General features: G+C 39.5%; 1 protein-coding gene across 11 annotated transcripts in view; it reads right to left on the bottom strand.

The window, feature by feature from the left end:
- DMD (dystrophin) overlaps positions 1-15,609 on the bottom strand; it is a 2,172,325-nt gene that overhangs the window by 1,318,545 nt on the left and 838,171 nt on the right. For all 11 annotated transcript variants that reach the window (XM_059720821.1, XM_059720816.1, XM_059720817.1 and 8 more), the window contains one exon: positions 73-223. In XM_059720821.1, coding sequence (XP_059576804.1) covers positions 73-223 — 151 coding nt within the window. The remainder of the gene's footprint in view (positions 1-72; positions 224-15,609) is intronic.

Here is a 15,609-nt window from a genome sequence, read left to right as displayed (position 1 = left end):
TTTGAAAACCATTATTTGACTCCAGTGATAAAATACAATAACTGGCATAAATACAATAACTTGCATAAATACCTTGTGCTCTTCTATTTGGCGTTTTAAATCCTCCAGATCAGGACCCAGGGGTTCTGATTCAACTTTCTTTGTTCTTTCTTCAGTTTTTGCTAGCCACTCAGTTAACTGTGTTAGCTGCTGATTCTGCAGGTCCATCAGGATTTTATGTAAACTTGAAAAAAAGGAAAAATGTTATTTAAAATTTGTATATGAAAAGAGCAGTCCTAAATCATCAGACTCTTACTAATACTATGAATATCAGAGCCAGTCACAAACCGGAATGACAACTGTAAGTGAAACTTCAATAATTAAATATTTACATTTATCTGAAATTGGGGCAAAAACTGAAAACCTGTTTTCGAGGAACAAAGTTCCAAAACGTTAATGCAAAATGTTTTAAATGTTGATATAGCTTTCATGAGATGCTGGAACAGGCTGCCTAGATAACTTGTAGAATCTCCATCACTTGGTTGGGATAACTTAATCAGGGATCCTGCTTTGACCAAGGGGTGGGACTAGATGAGCTTTTGAGGTCCCTTCCAGCCCCATGTTCCCATGATCCTTACTTCCTTCTTTAGTTTTTTTACTTCTTTGTTCCCATGAGTTTATTGCTTGCTTGTTTGCCTCTCCAGCACTGCCTTGCATCCCACCTTGCCCTCTCTCTCCGCTTCCCTTCTGTTTCCTGTATTCAAATTTTTACCTAATTCTATATATTGCTTTATGCATATCCTTTCACAGCATTTGATGAAGTCACAGCTTCAGCCCAAGGAAGCTTGTGTTATATGTATTTTTATCTACTTTGGTTAGTCTATAAGATGCAAATCTACCCTGTCTTCTCCATAAATTTTTACTGCCAACAGCAACTATTTGTACATCCTTTTCTAAGTATACAGAGTAACTAGAGAGTCCAGTGAGGGTAATTATTATAAAATACTGATTTTTAGAACACAATCAATTTATGTGATGAAAATAAATATACAGGTTTGTACTAGAAATGCACATTATGTTCAAACAACTAAAACTATACATTTGAAGAGCTAGAAGATGGTCTAAAAATGACTTTACTGAGGACAAGTGATGCTACTGGTTGAGATACACTGCTCTCATTTGCTTAACTAGTGGTAGGAAGAATAGTAACTCAGTCCAAAAACTTGATATTGTTTGTATAATTTTTATATGTCAATAAAATGACACAGATGAAGAACTGGACAGCATTAGCAATCAGGAAGCACTGTATAGGTAGAGATTCCAAGTCTACCAATCTTAGATTTTATACTTTGCCTTTTTTTTTTGTTGGTGGGTGAAAGGCACAAGGAGGTTTCCCCTTGCACAGGAGCTCCTCTTATGTGGAGCTAATACCTGGTTTGAACTGAAGTCTGAAAAAGTTTTAGGCAATGTAAAATAATTCTTTTAAAGAAAAAATAATGTACATTTCCTCAAGTACAACACATACCTCCCCCACCCCGTATCAATTGACAGAAATTGAACCATTATTTATTTTTCAAATCTCTTTTGGAAAAGAAAGACTCATGTATTAGGGTGTCGCAGGGCACCTCGGTGTGCCTGCTCCTAGAGAGGGGAAAGCTGCCAGAGGAGAAGCTCTGACAGTACATAAGGAGCCCAGCGGAGATAGCAAGCGCAGCTGCAGGTTGCCAGGGCAACTGATAAGAATCAGCTGGCCAGAAGGGGGCAGGGCCTGGCCTTTATAAAGCCCAGGGCTGAGGCCAGGCTGGTAGTTTCCTGCCAGCAGCTCATGGGGCTAAGATGCAAGTACTGATCGAGCAGGCTGAAGGATGGTGGCTCTGTGGCGCAGGAGCTATGTTGTTGCAGCCAGGCGGCCTTAAGTTAAGTTACAGCCAGGAGGCTTGTGTTTTGTTTGGTTAGTGTTTGTATTACAACCAGAGGTTTGGGTGAGGCTGTAGGGGTTGGAGGAGGCCTCATAAAGGGCCCTACGGGAGTGTGGGGGCCCCAGCGCCCGAGGAGGGCGCAGTGTCCTCATAGGGATCCCAGAGTGTGGGGTGTCCTAGCGCCAAGAGTCCTCACAGCACCAGTGAAGGCGCAGCTTACGCACCAGTGCAGGCACAGCTGGCAGTGAGGAGCGCAACCAGTGGGTTGCAGACGGGGAACACAGACCCTGGGTTGTGTGCAGGGTACGTAGACCCCAGCCCCAGAGAGAGGGGTGATTTTTTTTTTTTTTTTTTAAATCAGGGAGCCCAAGGTGGGCATGGTGAGCCCCAAAGAGGGGGAGCGTCATATTAGGAACCCCAGGATGGGCGCAGCAGATGCCAGCAAGGGCGTCACTTGCGGAGTGCATAGACCCCAGCCCCGGGAGGGGCCATATTGAGAAGCCCGGGAGGGGCGGTTACGGAGAAGCCCAGGATGGACGCAGTAGACCCAGGTGAAGGCTAGCACTGCAGAAAAACCCAGGACAGGGGCAGGGTGCTGCGGTGGACCCAGACAGAAAGGGTTAGTAGTACAGCGTCCCAGAGAAGGGCAAGGTGCTGCAGTTCTCCCCGAGAGGACGGGGAGTAGCAGCGCGGTGAGCCCGTATCAGAGAGGGTAGTGGTGCAGTGGGCCTAAAAGACTGGCGGCTCGAGGGGACTAGCGTATTGCAGAGAGAAGGCCCAAGAGTGGGTGTAGGTGCATTGTGACAGGACAACGTCTTTCCCATCAGCGAGGCTTGGGGCGTGGTATTAGGGATGGTAGGAGCCACGCATAGCCCATAAGGCTAGGGTGCCCCAAGGCACCCATGGGTGCAGGATAAGACCCACGAGGGGTGCAGGAATTTACATGCCCAAGGAGATGCAAGGCAGCCTCCCGAACCTACTGAACATCACAGACATGACGGGCGAGAAATAGAGGGTGCCCTTGGGCCGGCTAGGTATGGAGAAAGGGCCTTAAGGAGACCACGGCCCTCCTGAAGGACCCCGCCGTGACATAGGGAAAAATCACCTGATTCACTCAAGCAGATTTATGACACATTACAACCTGCCTGACATCTGATTCACCTGGTGCCTGACATCTGATTCACCTGGTACCTGACCTCCCCACACTTTCTCCCCTTCTCTCTCCTTTTTCTTCCTGATTCCCTGCCATTTCCTTTTTATTTATAGCCTCTTTTTTTACCTTATTATTACCACTGTAGTGTTTTCCCTTTGGCCTTTTTGTCCCCCATTTTTCTTCAACCTTCCATCCCTGCTTTACCTTTTGTTTTTCTTATTTCTACCCTCTTATATTTTCACTGACATCCTGTCACATTGTTAGCTTCTCTTATTCCCGCTCTTCTGGTCTCCAACTATTCCCTTTTTTACAGACAGCTTCTTTTCCACCTTGTATTTTGTCACTGTTTTCCTCTAACTTTTTTTTCTCTTCCCCCTGCTTTCTTCCCCCTCCCCTGCTTTGTTTTGTCTTGCTTATCTCCACCTATTTACATTCTCATTAACATCCTCCCACACTTTTAGCTTCTCTCATTCCTTGCAGTCTTAGACTAGCAGAGACTTCCTATGCCTGAAGAAGGGCGATTGTGCCCGAAAGCTTGCCAAGAACTTTTTCGCAACTATTCAATTGGTCTAATAAAAGATATCACATCTACACAAAGAACCTTGGCTGCCTGATTCACTCAAGGTACACAGAGAAAGGGAAGTGCCTTCAAGGATATAATTCAAAATAGAGCTAATTTACTAGTAGTTTTTGTATTCATGCCTTCATTCTGAGTTGGTCATAAAAGGCAAAAGCCAGCAAAAGATGACCCAGCGAAATTTACCTTTAATTAAACAAGGAAATAAAAGAGATTATTTAAGCTTCCCTCCCCCCACCCCTCTTTCTCCTACAAGTATAGCCTGCTCCAAAATAAAGATATGACAATTGTCTTTGGATACCCATTTCAGATTCCCAACCAGATTACTAAAATAACTAAAAAATACCCCCAGAGAATTATTTCCAAATCTTATGCTGAGCTAAGGTCTATGGGTGCTGGATAAATAAATACACAAGGCAGTCAGTAAAGCTTCTTTACTTTTATTTCATCGTCTCTTAATGCCTCAAGTGAAAAATTAAGATAATATGAATGCCTTTAAATCTTCTATCTTTTGCAATTAAAAATGTATTAAATCTAAAGGATAAACATATGACCAGGGGGAGTGCTGTGGTTTGATTCCTGCTCCACCCAAAGTTTAAAACCAACTGCCTGGCAGTGGCAGCAGCATTTCTATTCAGGAGTGCTGAGCTAGTCACTTGACTTCATGGCTCAATGTAATCTACCTGATCCCTTCTAAACTCTTAATTCCACAGGTGTTAACGACCCTTTCTTCTTTGTAATTGTCTTTGTTTCACCAGCCAAACTATTCTTTGTTCAGCAATTCTACTGTTAGTTACTCCTGTTAATGAAGCTCCTACTTCACAGCCCTGCAGTGTTTTTAACTTATTCCAATTATGTTATATTTGTTTTTGCTTCAGTCTTAAACTGAATAATAGAGCCCTATGCCCCTAGCATATTAGTAAAGCTTCTAGTTTACTTTTAACTGGAGAAAAATGTGTTGTTTTATATGTGACGATGCACCTCAGCATCTGCATCCCCCTTTTCAAAATTTTAGATCTGCCCATATAGCTGATTAGCAATCCAGACTGCTGCATTACCAAGTCAACAGATAAAGCAGCACAGCAGGTTAACACAGTTCTAAACACAGTTCAGAGTTATCCCCATGTTCCACGTCATCAGACAGGAAATCTCATGAGACTCTGCCACTTGTTCGTATAAGCTAAATTGAAGTAAATAGGTGGCTTTATTGTTGCAATTCCCCCCTCCCCCACTTTACATTAATAATATTAAGAATATTTTTAATTGAAAGGAGATGAGACTCAGGAAAAAACACCAGCAGAACTCCCTAATTTTTACATGATTATGCTTTCTTCCATCTTTCTCTTTTTCCCATTTGTTTCTCTAAATCTCTTTTCTCTCGTGGTTGAAAGGATGAGAAGCCAATATAGACTATAAGCCAGTACGACATATTAGAAGTACAGAATAATGAAGTCTGGGTACACGATTTCTAGTAGTGGAAAGCTTCCACTGCTAGAAATGATTCTGGGAGAGGGAGCAGTATAGATGCTCAGTCTGCAGCTCCCCTTCTCCTTTGCTCCTTGAACCTTTTCTAAACCAGGGTGATTCCAGTCTGGAGAAAGCATAGGCAGCTACAGTTCTCATGTTCCCAGGGGGACTGGAACAGCAGATCAAAGCCCCCTGACCACTTCTCACACTGGAGACTCTTGTGTGAGAAGCAGGCAGGGGACTTGCACTGCTGCTTCCTCCACTCTTCTCCTGGTGTCAGAGAACCAAGGGAATGGAGAGTGTAGCAAAGCTGTTACCCACTCCACACCTGTGGGACAAATATTACCCCAGGGAGAGGCCCTGCTAAGCCTGTCCCCACTAGCTTTCCCTTGCCACCCGAGCTGCTCAGCTGATTGGCAGAGATGGTCATTTAGGGCACTTACACACATGTGGGGAGCCTGCTTTGATGCGCTGGAAGTCCATACAATTAATTGAGTCTGCTGGAGCACTCTGGCAGCCCTGCACGTCCTACGTATCAGCAGCACAGTGTGTTTCCAGGCTGAGAAAATGGTGGCAGTGGACTTTAGGCTAACATACGTTTGATGTGCTTTAGTTCAAAGAGCTCTGCCATCATTTTCTCAGCACAGAGGTGTGCTGCACTGCCAATACATGTGATGTGCGGGCTCTTTTAATTAGTGTGGCTCACTAATTAAAAGTGCCTGACGCTGTATTGGAAATGCATGTAAAAATGCCCTTAAAAAGCAGTGTGGCTAGGAGCTAGGCTTGAGGAGGCTTTCCCCAGCCCAATTCCCTACTAGTTGTCTTCCTTGCTAGACCAGCTTCTCACTGGCCACCTGAGTGGCAGGGGCAAGGGCAAGCTGCCCAGGTCAGAAACTGTGCTGGGTAAGGCACCCCTGAGCCTAGCTCCTGGCCATGCCAGCTTTTAAATCACTGTCCCTGCCACTCAGCTGGAGCCTGGGAACCGAGCAGAGGGAACACTGGGGCAAACCAGGAACTTTGGTGCAAGAAATAGGCAAGGGGCTACACTGCTTCCTGTTGCTCAGCTCCTGGTGCCTGGCAGCTAAACGAAGGGAGCAGTGTGGCAAAGTGCCTGCCTATATCCCACATTGTGACCTCCAGTGTGAGAATCAGATGAGGAGCATCAGGCAGTTTCTCTTCCCCTCCTCTATTGGTCTATGGGATGCATCACATCAGCTGCCCCCTGCACCTTCTCCACACTAATGACCTTGGACTCAAAGGCATGGGAGCTTTCCCCTTGCTGTATTCTACCTGGTCTCCCAGGATAAACTCTCCTTGAAGCAATTTACCCTGTTAGTTGTTCCAGGGTTATTTTTCTACTGGAGCAGCCACTTTTGCTCTGGTAGAAAAAAGGTTGAATATCAGCCCATTTGTGATGTCTCCTGAGAGAGAGAGGATTTGCCTGATAGAAAGTAAAACAGCTGTATATAAGCTAAGACATATTTTCCTAGGATCTTTATATTCATACACACTTTCCTACTTTGTTATTATTTTGATGACTGTGCCTTAAACTAAAAAATAAAGGTATTCTGCTTTTCAAAAAAAAAAAAAAATCAAATGATTATATTTGAACCTGCCTAATTACACAAAATGTTTTGTCGTAACAGATAATCTATTTAGCACCTAAAAGCATAAATACAATTCTGAGCGAAACAAAGAGATATCAATATACAAAAGTACTGCAGGGCCACAGTGGGAAAATAGTGTATTGATCTAATTATTGTGCAATAACTTTTTTTTTTTTTTTTTAAACCTTGATGCATTCTGCCACAACTACACGTAAACATGAAACTGTGTTAGTATCATGGTCTTCATGAATAATTCTGTGTTAAGCAAAATAAGTTTCAAGTTTCTCTATGAACCTTCAAGATTTATAGTTTCTCGAGAGAGATCAAATTCTATTACAAAATATTAATCACTCTTCATTTCAGGATGTTTTGCTGTGATTATTAAAACGTTCATATTGATGATGATAGCATTACTTTTTATTATAGGATCATTACTATCCTACAACATTATGTTCAATGCTGAGAACAGTTCATTCACTTAGTCTGAAGTTCATTCACTAGGTACATTTTCTGAAGTACAGCAATTATTAAAATACTGACGTTCACAACACACAGAAATTAAATTACTGGAATACCAGAGTAAAGGCAAATGCCATAATGTTGAAAGTCTGTACATACACTACATCTTTCTTTCTCTCCATCCAAACACATGCATACGTGCGCGCGCACTCTCACGTGTGTGTGTGGTAGACTGAATCATATATTGATGCAGGATTTTGAAAAGGGATGGGTGTACATGGCATGGTGCATCCTTCACAACACATCTTTTTGTCTGGGTAGAAAGAAACTAGTCACTTTACTAATATGTTAGGGGCCTAAGACTATACCATTCAGTTTAAAATAAATCAAAGGAATTTGATTTAAAAGGAATCAAAGGGGGGTGCAATTCCACTACTGCCCTGACCCTGGATCCACTCCTGGATGGAATCTGAATCCTCCTTGTGATACATTCTGCTGCTTTGCCTCCAATTTCTGACTTTTTTTTGTGGGCACATCCACCAGCTTGCAAGTTCCTGCCAATGTATGTACATTGACTCTTTTTATTTGTTTTGATCTTCTACAGTAATTTGAGTTGGGAGTGGTTGGGGTTTTCATTAGGCTTGTTTTTCTTATAACTTTTTATTAACCCCATCTATTTGACAATGCCAAGGTCACTAGAGGATTAAATGTGTCACAAAACCTGAATTTGCGTATAGTTTAAAAGTGTATATCCTCAAATGTCTCATTTAAAACTTAAATATAAACATACAAAAACAAAAATTTGGAATTTTTTATGAAGTTCTCATTTATTTTCATAAAGACTGAATTTTTTATTTTTTTCAATGTCAACATATTTAATTGAATTCATTTCCCCCTTCTCTCTTATTGCGTCTGCAACAGAATGAAGACTAAAATTTTAAAAAGGCATTAAATACTTCATCTGGCAATCTAACAGCAGATGATGCAGAGAAGGTTGCCTTTCTACTTCAGTCTTTATGAATAATGTTGACCACCTGATGACAAGTGCAGATGGCAGAAATAATAGGAGATGAGATAAGCAGCCTAGAGTAGTGGAAAAATAGGTCACGGATAACTTACAGAAGCTGGAGGTTTCCAAGAGTCCAGTGGGAAGTAATAAAAATAATTACAAATATGGGGAACATGACCTATGGGGAAAGGCTGGAAGAGTTAGGGTTGTTTACTTTGGAGGAATGTGGGGGGATTGTGAAGAGTCTTCAAATACCTGAAAGGTGAATAGAGAGAGGACAGGGTCTCTCCCCTGCGGCGACAGAGGATAAGACTAGGAGCAATGGCCTAAAGCAGAAAAAATGTATGATGGAGATTAAGAGGAACTTTCTGACTGTGAGGGTGGTCAAGCTTTGAAACAGGCTAACTAAAGAAGTTGAACTCCATCCCTGCAAATGTTCATGAGCAGGTTGGACCAATACTTGGCTGCAGTAGTTTATTCAGAGATGATCTTGCCTTGAGCAAGGGGCTGAACTATGTGACCTTGCGAGGTCCCTTCCAGCCCTATTCTCCTATGATCTTATTTCAATAAGGGAAATTTAAGTTGGAGATTAGAAAGGACTTTATCACTTATTGGGGTGGTTAAGCATTGGAACAGGCTACCCAGAGAGGTTGTGGAATCCTCATCTTTGGTGTTTTTAAGAACACAGTATACAGACACTTGACTGGGACAATTCAGGGATGATCCTGCCTAGAGCAGGGGGTTGGAGATGACATCCTGGGGTTCCTTACCACCTTCTAGTGTAGGGTTATAATGGAAAAATTTATTTAGATTTCTATTCTTTGTGCTTTTTGAATTTTTACCTTTTGTCACTCAGTACCTTCTTAATTTTTTCTTAATGTTGGAACAAGTAATATGTTGAAAGAAGTAAAAACATCTCCAGTATTGGAAAGTTATAGAATAAACAGAACTGTAAAGTTAACTGAATGTCTTCTTTTTTACCACTCTTCTACTTTTCCAGAGTTTGGAACAAACAGCAAATAAAATGGAAAAATGGTGGAAAAACTACCCAGATATAAAATTAATCTTGTTGCAGTCAGTGTTAAAAATGAAAAGCAAGGGGAGAAGGAAGAAAAATAAAAAACTATTTTGGGGGGAAAAACCAACACATTTGTCTGAACCTTACAAAACAGAAAATGCCTTAGAATTTCTCCCTTTTTACTGAAATTGTTTGTTTACCTGCCCACCTCCCTCTCCCCCCTCCCTTACCCACACCTCATTTTTGAGTAGTTGAGCACAAGATTATTTCTATTTCAAATTGTCACAGATTAATCAGTATTGAGGAATGAAATAATTATTTATTACATGAAGTGAATACTCAATTTCTCTATTTATTGAAACCATGTTAATTGTTCTATAAATGTTTGTGTACCAGTTAATCTGTTTCATATAATCTGCTATAAAAGGAAAATGATAATTAATTGTACTATTTTTATTATGTGTTTACTTATAAAATATCAAGAGAAATAGAAAATGAAAATATTTGAAAGTATTATTTTGTTTACATTAGGGGATCAAGCTTCTTACACTGGAGGAGAAAAAAAAAGAAAAGTGCTAATATGAAAGACAATTATTTTTCTTTAAAAAAAAGGTCAAACACATGCTTTATAATGTGTTGCAAAGGACTTTAGCATTTCTCATTAAAGCTAAGCTGTCAATAGTTCACTGGTTTCAAGGGTGAAGCACCATACTCTGGATACAATATAGATGGTAAAAAATAAGCAAGGATTTACTAACATTTTTTAAAAATAGAATGGAAGTAAACTATTTATACTGCAAACATCCTAGCTAACATGCAATTTGCTTGCTATGTTAATGAACTTTAACAGAACAAGATCAACATCCATTGCTGGTGACGAAATCTGGCATGAAACCTTTCCATATTACACTCTGGGCAGGAGGGCACATTAAAAACTGACGCATTCAGACAGGCTTGAATGTTCATAGACTACAGCTACTTCTTCAGGTGCTATGAATGGACTATAGTAGGTTATTCATACTAGTGATGGATATATGGCAGTGGGTAGTAACCTGGGCCATACTGACTGAGTTTAGATCAGAGTTGAAGGCAGGCACTAAGACCCAGTCACTGCTACAATTTTTTTTTCTACAGTGGTCAGGGGAGAGAGTGCCCACAGCCGATTTATTTCCCCACAGCAGTATGGGAAAGTGACTGCTGCTGAAGCTCTTTGTCTGCATGCCATGTAAGATGGCTTCACAGATCAAAACTGGTCTCTGGACAATAGGTTACTGACCCCTGAAATATGGTATTGTTCTGATTATAAATACATTCCCCCCCACACCCCCAAAAGAGCCATAAAAATCTCGCTCAGGTTATACGTGGGGTCAGTGTACAACTGGGCTCCCTACAGTCTTGACTTTGTCAACACTTAAGTGAGAAATATTGTCAGTACAGTTTTTATTCTAGTATTTTTAGTTAATTTAATGCTGTCAAACTTTCCTTTTGGGTCCTCCCTAAAATGACATTTAAAAACAGTTACCCAAGTACAAGCATTAAAAACAATAGCATAAGTAATGAAGAAATTGGCTAAAGCAGCACCCTGTTTTTGCACTTACGTTCCCTTTCATCAAGTATATTTCAGTTTAAAAATACCTTCTAAGTAAAAGGAAAGAAGTAATTTCAAATTCTGTCAGCAGAGTCTGAATGCATTATGTGATTTTTCTCACCAGTTCTCCATGTTATACCCATTAATAAAACACAAAAATCATTTTTCTAGTCTTCTCTTAGATTTAAAGTTGAATGCAAGAGTCTCTTTTAAATCCACTGTTGCTAAAAGAGTAATTAAAGATTTAGGCATGCTTGTCAGGGAGTAAAAGGAAGACACCTGACTATCTAGAGCTTAAATAATTTGTGCTATTAAGAAGCAAATAGCCAAAGACTGAGGTTTAATACAATTCTACCGAAGTACTAGACATACAATATTATACACAAATATAGTAATAAATAAGCCTATTTCCATTGTAATATTAACTATTAACATTTTATATTAAAATGCCATGATTACTCATACAATTAGATTTGGGAAACATTCTTTCAACATGCAGATATTTCTCTAAATTGATTTAACTTCCTTCACGTTTGTGATACCCAAAAACTTGTCTATCTCAACACTGCAGTTTATCCAATAAAAGATATCACCCACAAAAATTCTTGTCCATTGTTATTTATATTTGTTTTGTAACCATAACAGAAATTATTTGTTAAATTTAAATGATCATGCTCCCTGGCATCAAGAAGAAAATGTTCTCTAGAGGGCGAATACACTATACAGGTAGATAGATATGTTGGAGTGTTTTGAATTTCTCTGAAGTTCCAAGATTTGGCAAGTTACAGGACTGGTGAATAAAGGATATGAACTCCAATGTTTCTACTAGGAAAGTACTCTTAGTATAATGCTACTGAAATCATGTTAGCATAAAATAGTCACCTTTTTCATTCTGATATTTTATTGTTTTATTTCTCTGTAGCTCCATTTTAATACAAACCCTAGTCTTTTACAGTTGGTAATTTTTTCTAGGTTTGTATTATTCTTCAAAGAGAATTACGTTTTGTGCATGCATTTTTAATATTACAATAGAATGTTGTTTCCTGCTACTTGTTAAAAATGCTGTTTTCTTCATATACCCCTAGGCACAAGGCAAATGTGTGTTCCATTTTCTTGGATAGCATTCCTTAGTCTTACTTATTATTTGGATCACGTTCAGGCTTATGATCTATTGTACCTCAGGGTGTAGAACTATCTGTACACACTAAATGAGAGATTAATTATCCTATATGATGTCCTTCATGTTCTTGAATTTAATCCAGGCAACCTCATCCTTCTGCTATTTTCTCTTTGTGCCTGTCATACCTGTGATTTCAGAAGCAAAGGAATGGGCTTTCATTCTGGGCTGAAGAGATTTGTTTTTATCCACATGCCAGATGTTCGTTGTTTGTTTCTGTGGGTTTTTTTCAAGTATTAGCAAATATTTGTTAAGGCATTATCTAAACCTATTAAGGATCCAAACCTGTCCTGCTTAAGGGAAGAAGAATTTAAGCAGGAATTTAATACCAAATAGGCATCCAAAAAGAACCATTCTGGATTCCCAAAGGCATGGCTATATTAATACCTTCAGACTTCAGCTATGGAACTAATTGTTATTGAAAGCAGTTAAGAGTACAATATGCAAGGTTTTTTGTGATATATTTTACTAGACCATCATATAGGTGGGAGAGCTGCTGGACAAGGTGTTGGACATGGATAGTACTAAATTCTATTCTCTTTCATATTCAAGGATAGATAGAAAAGAAAAAAAGAAACTACAGTGGTGGTGGTAGAAGGAGGCTGAGAAAGAGGGCTGAGTGAGAAGTGACAGCGGCAAGATGAGCCAAAACAGAGCTTCTTTAAGAAGAAAAGGCACGCAGGAGAAAATGCAGGAGGCAGTTTGGAAAAAGAAATGGATTGGAACAAATGGGCAATAGGACACAGAGGAGTACCTGGATACAAAATACACACTGGGCACATCTAAACGAGATGCTACGTCACATTAACAATGAGCTACTGCACCTTAGCTCACTCTGCCACCAATGTAACATTGCTGGGCATGAACCATGGGCATGTGTAGATGAAACAAGGGGCATGTATGTATGACACTTTAAAGCAGGTTAAATGTTTTTGGACCTCTTTAATGGCATTGATAATTGCATGTGTCGGTGGCGTATTGCACATTAATTTCAGCTGCTGTTCCCATTGATAAAGAATGAGTTTCCAACAACCTATCTTAAATTGGCCAAACTGTGCCATTAAAGTGACATTTTGTAAATGGAGATTTAACAAATTCTATCGTTTAAAACAGTGCCTGGGAATATCAGAAATTAATCTAAAAAGGAAAAAAGGATGGTATGGCAATGATATTCTTGATTCTGTTTAGTTAGGTATTGAAACTCCACTGATTATCACACTATCGTCAAAGCTACTAAGGAAAATTTAGGGAGGTAAGAATACAATTATAGGATACAGAACCTGCCTCATTCTCCAAGAATAACATTTTTTCTTACAAAATCTTAAGAGATGTAATTGCTCTTAGAGCAAAATCATGGATTTGCAACTCCTGTGAAAGAAGACAGTTCTGACAGTACAATACTCTCAAGCACCATGATAGGACATTTATTTAAACTGCTCTTCCCCTAATTAGAATATGTGTCTCTATCACATGGAATGCGCAAATCTCTTTCACTTCCCACCCTAAACGGCATGAAGTGATGTTATGTACAACTACAGTGTTTCATCCAAGGGATGAATACTTTGTGTTAATATAATTTCTATATGCTGAATACAAAATGGGCATAAATTTGCTACAGAAACTAAAATACAGCAACTCAGTGGGCACATCTACATGTGCTGCCATGGCAACATTGTTATTGTACCATGATTTAGTACTCCGTTTCATAAGTACTAAACCATGGTGCAGTAACAACCCATACTGCACCATATGTATGGTGCATGGTTATTTTTAGCAGCTACTTTACCATAGTGGTGCGCTATACCAGGGGAACATGTCACTACGACAAAGTAGCTGCTGGTCATGTACACAGCCACTACAGCGATGTAGTATTATGCATAGATGCAGCCAGTGTGTATTATTCTGCAAAAATGAACATTACATTGGAAAATGAAATCATATTTGAAAATAGGTTTACCTCAGCTATTATTTTATCTGATGTGTTTATTTCCCCATTCTCCAGGTATTTTCTAGCTTTTGGATTATTGCTATAAACATATGATGGAAGTTTTAATGCTCATTTATATATCTCAGGAGATTACTATAAACCTGGTTTATGACATGGCTTTCATGAGTTTTTAATGAAAAATATTTTTCTATTCAACTGAATATTTCTTATTAGTTGAGAAATCCTGCATAAAGTGGTAAATTGCATTATGTTTTCCTCCCTCGTTGTTCCTATCATACTGAGTTGTTTCACTATAGAGAATACTATTTAAAAAAAGAGGCCTGCCTTTTTTTCTTTGGTATGTTAGTGCAGTGCTACAAGAGTATATTTTCAATATATTAAGTGAATATATGCCAAAATGCCTTTGTGCTCCCCTTTACTTAGTGTAGCAATAGCAGCATTGCACTACTTCAGACAAGTCTTCTCTACTACTTTGACCTGCTAACCCATTTTTCAACTACTGAGTTCCTTCCATTTTTCTGGTGTCACATCAGAAAAAAGCTCCATCTCCTCTTTACTTATTGCTTGCTTGTGTTTCACCCTATGTTATGTTGAAGAATGTGCTTCTTTTCCTTAGTTTCAGGGGTGTACTTGGTAGCCATGTTGGTCTGAGACAAAAAGACATATAAAAAAACTAGAACTCTTGGTTCCAAAATGATACCTTCTATTAGACCAACTGGAAAATGGCAAGAATAGTGTCCTTTTCTGCTATTTTCCAGTTGGTCTAATAAAAGGTATCATTTTGGAAACAAGAATTCTAGTTTTTTGTACTACTTTTCCTTACAATTTCTACTGCTGCTACCTCAGTGGAGGGGCAGCTTTAATGTGCTCCTTTTTATGAATTGTACCTGTATTGACCCTTCAATATAGATGTCCATATTCTGATTCATGCCTCTTGTTACCTTGAGACTGGATTACAACAATGTGCTCTACAGAGAAATGAACTTTTAAACCATGTGAAAACTGAAGTTCAGAAAAATAGCAATGATAATTGTTTAGATTTTTAAGCTGGGTATGCTAGTGTGAAGGTGAGGCACTGGTGTTATGGGATCTAGACTGTCCATGCATTTGCCAGATAAAGCGTTAATTTTGACCTAAAAAACAGAGAATTCCCTGAACCAATTCCTCCTGAGAAATCTCCAGAATCATTCGAACTGGCGCCCCCTGTGGGATGTGGTATCACAGCATTTCAGCAAAGGTCCTTTCACTTATTTCATACATCCACTGATCCAAAATAGCCCACATGGACACATCTCTGACATGTTAAACAGTGATAGGGGAAACATCCTACCTCCCACTCACTCCTGCACTTCATGCTAAAAAAACACCCTGCAGCCATCAGAGCCATGCTGGGAACCTTCTTTCATAAGCATGCCTGAAAGCAGCATTTGACACATGCCATAAAGCAGTTCCAAGATACTTTTTGTTATCATTCAGTATGTTTGGTACATGAACAAGTGAGCAGGTATGATATCATGGTGATGTTCTACTTGTCCGATGCAGGCGAGATATGTTCCATAAATGAATGCCTGTTTGAGCAATTACATGGTGTGAGGCTATAGCTTGCCAGCAAGAAGTGTGTTTTGGGTATAAGGAGAGGTTTTAATTTAATAGGTTATATTTTTCTGATGGATAAATGTATATGCTGATTTCAAATTTTTTTATTATT

The sequence above is a fragment of the Alligator mississippiensis genome, chromosome 1 (genome assembly GCF_030867095.1).
Source record: "Alligator mississippiensis isolate rAllMis1 chromosome 1, rAllMis1, whole genome shotgun sequence".
Lineage (NCBI taxonomy): Eukaryota > Metazoa > Chordata > Crocodylia > Alligatoridae > Alligator > Alligator mississippiensis.
Note: the sequence above shows the minus strand (reverse complement) of the source record. Positions and strands in the feature narration are given on the sequence as shown.